Source organism: Triticum aestivum, chromosome 5B, assembly GCF_018294505.1.
Source record: "Triticum aestivum cultivar Chinese Spring chromosome 5B, IWGSC CS RefSeq v2.1, whole genome shotgun sequence".
Taxonomy (NCBI): domain Eukaryota; kingdom Viridiplantae; phylum Streptophyta; class Magnoliopsida; order Poales; family Poaceae; genus Triticum; species Triticum aestivum.
The window spans coordinates 497,311,432-497,314,720 of record NC_057807.1 but is presented as its reverse complement, the minus strand read 5'-3'; the positions used below and the strand labels follow the sequence as shown (position 1 = coordinate 497,314,720).

General features: G+C 54.6%; 1 protein-coding gene across 1 annotated transcript; it reads left to right on the top strand.

Moving 5' to 3' along the window:
- The first annotated feature begins 1,281 nt into the window (after positions 1-1,281).
- Positions 1,282-2,275, top strand: LOC100037614 (dehydration-responsive element-binding protein 1A). The gene has a single exon (XM_044537556.1). It carries the CDS (start codon positions 1,397-1,399, stop codon positions 2,105-2,107), a length of 711 nt encoding a protein of 236 aa, XP_044393491.1. The 5' UTR covers positions 1,282-1,396; the 3' UTR covers positions 2,108-2,275.
- The last annotated feature ends 1,014 nt before the right edge of the window (positions 2,276-3,289 follow it).

Here is a 3,289-nt window from a genome sequence, read left to right as displayed (position 1 = left end):
GGACGCGCGGAGCTGCGCGCAGGCTGGGAGGAGCCAACGCTGGCGTCCTCGCTGCGTCGGTGGGGGAGAGGCGAAGGGGCCGATCCGGAACTGCCCCGCATGTCCATCTTGGACCTCTCGAGGGCAATGCGAAGGGCGAGCTCCTCGTCTATGTCGATGTCGAAGTCAAAGCGGCTGTCGATGCTCAACATGGTCGCCGGAGCTGTCGGATGGATCGAATCGAAGAAATCTGAGGGGAGAAGAAGAGACGGAGCGAGAGCGGAGTGAGCTAGGGTTTCCGAATTAGGGATATTTACGGCGCCGGAGTAGGAGCGAGGTGGGCTGGGCTGATGTGGCGAGCGCGCCCGGGCATCCGCATACCTGTCCTGTAGTTGGATTGGATATGAGGGGTCCGGACAGTCCGGGTGTTTGAGACTCGTTTGAGGCGTCGGTCTGGGTCATATTTTTGTGACCGGTCAATGACCATACGTGCCACCCGGACGTCTGAGGCTGATTTAGAGGGCTCGGCTGTAGATGCTCTAAGACCATACATAAATTACCCCTTTCTCCAAGAAAAGGACTGCAGGCGAGGTGAAAAAAACGTTTAAACTGGAGTACAAAAGACAACACCGGCGATAGGGGCTCCGTGGTTTGCGTCTGCTCATCCACGTCAGAAATGACAATTGAAGTCGGTCACCACAACCCCCACCCCACGTGCGTCACCTAGGAGCAAGAACTCCGCTTCCACTCTTGGTCTCCAACATCGAATGCGAATTCTGATTTTTGGTCCGCAGCCCCGATGGCGAAGAGATGATGAGCTTCGACGTTAAGAATTGGACGTCAAACAGCACTGACCATCTAGACCCCATCCAAAAAGGAATCGTACCACACTGGCACCAGATACCCTCGGCTAAACCAAAACCCGAATTTGCAAACTGCGGCTCAAAAAAAAAACCATTAACAACGACGAGGAGGTAAAGTAAAACGGCCGCAGGACAGGGCGCAAGGCCGCAAGTGAGCAGGAGCTAGGCGGAAAACGATAACAGGGGCGAAGCGAAAGCAGGAAGGTAGTACTGGTCGAAGCTGTATTATAATAACAAAGAAAAGAAATCTTGGGGTCACTCTCGAAGTCTCTCACTTTGCCCCCCACTTGCGTGCGCCTTCGTACGGTGCATCCCCCCTTCGCCGGCCGTATCCAGCCTGTGTCCTCTGTCCTCTCCTCTCAGCCGCTGGCTCACTCGCCGCGCTTTGCCCCCTGCCTCCCGCCGCGAGCCACCGCCACCTATAAGTACGCGCTCCCGAAACCACCCCGCTCAAATTTCTCATCGCAGACCAAAACCACTTCACACTCGATCAACCCAAGAGCACCCAGGACCTCCAAGCCGGCCAAGGAACAGAGCATCGAAGGAAGAAGAAGATGTGTCCGATCAAGAAGGAGATGAGCGGGGAGTCCGGCTCGCCGTGCAGCGGGGAGAACTTCTACTCGCCCTCCACGTCGCGGGAGCATCAGCAGGCGAAGCAGGCGGCGTGGACGTCGGCGCCGGCGAAGCGGCCGGCGGGGCGGACCAAGTTCAGGGAGACGCGGCACCCGGTATACCGCGGCGTGCGGCGCAGGGGCAATGCCGGGCGGTGGGTGTGCGAGGTGCGCGTGCCCGGCAGGCGCGGGAGCAGGCTCTGGCTCGGCACCTTCGACACCGCCGAGGCCGCCGCGCGCGCCAACGACGCCGCCATGATCGCGCTCTCCGCCGGGGGCGCGGGCTGCCTCAACTTCGCCGACTCCGCCGAGCTGCTCGCCGTGCCGGCGGCCTCCTCGTACCGCAGCCTCGACGAGGTCCGCCACGCCGTCGTGGAGGCCGTCGAGGACTTCCTGCGGCGGGAGGCGATCGCCGAGGAGGACGCGCTCTCGGGCACCTCGTCGTCCGCGCCCTCCTCCCTCACCGACGACGAGTCGTCCTCTTCCCCGCCCGAGGACTCGCCGTTCGAGCTGGATGTCCTGAGCGACATGGGCTGGGACCTGTACTACGCGAGCCTGGCGCAGGCGATGCTGATGGCGCCGCCTTCTTCCATGGCCGCGGCGCTCGGCGATTACGGCGAGGTCGATGTGCCACTCTGGAGCTACCAGAGCTAGCTAGCTAGTTCGCGCCAGTTCGAATATTTTACCTTTCTTTTCTGTCCGTCGTCTTGGCTTCCGATCGATGCCAAAAATTTGGTGCCGCTGTAGGGTCACTGCTTGCAGTTTCTGGTAATGTGATGGTGCGAATTGGGGAAACAGAGCATGGCTTATTGGTTTTTGACTCTTGACTTTCCACAATCAGCGATTTCACGCTGTATAGAACACAGCCTGAGCACCGGGGAATCTTTGGGCATCAGCTCAACTAACGTGAAAAAAAAACCCTGAAAACTGCGTATGGCTTTGGTCGAGAAATGCTTTGGCCAATCGGCGGCGCACGTGACAATCCTTGCCCCCACCAAAATTCTGTGAGCCGTTGGATGGGTATGTGACGGTGTAGATCAAACTCCATCGTTAGTGCCGCAAACGGGGAACTGTTTTTGTACCCAGCAATGCTACCCACCCCGCAAAAAATGAGTTGGCAGTTTGTATTATAATACTAAGGGCATGTACAATGGTTCTATCTTAAACGTGTCTTCTCTTATCTAAGAGAAGCTTTCCTGCTTGGAAATAGGGGCCCCTCTGTGTCTGTATGAATCTTTGACCGCACAAAATCCCCATAGCCATTTTTTCAAATTGGATTCTGAAATCAGAGGCAGCTTTTGGTACTAATCAAACAATCCAAGAACTTCCATAACATTGGCGTGATTCAGTTTGAGCAACAGATCGTGACGTAATACATCTTCGTAATGAAAATGGAGTGAAAACATCATGGCTTCTCCGCTTTTTGAGAATGAGCACTGTGAACTATCCGCTTCAAAAAGGATAGTTGATCGAACCGAAACCAACGTCAAGTACGAGTTATTAAGCTCCGAATCAAAAAAGTGTACTTCCTTTACGCTTGATGTAGGATTTACCTATTAATATGAAGTTCACTCTTTTGCTAACTTGAGTCCAGAAGGGAAGCGACTGATTTCCAATTCTTCTTTGCTAGCGATCGACTCCCGTGGAATTCCATTAACAAGCTTAAAAGAATGCCTTTTATTTGGTTTTTGAGATACAAGTTATTTATAGGTTAAGTTTGATATTTCACTCCGTGGGCCGGCTAATTAATTTAAGTAATTCCTGGAGGGGAATCAATCGAAGAGATTGCCTGCCCATGCTACAATTCCTTACTCAAGTCAGATACTAAGCCTTCTA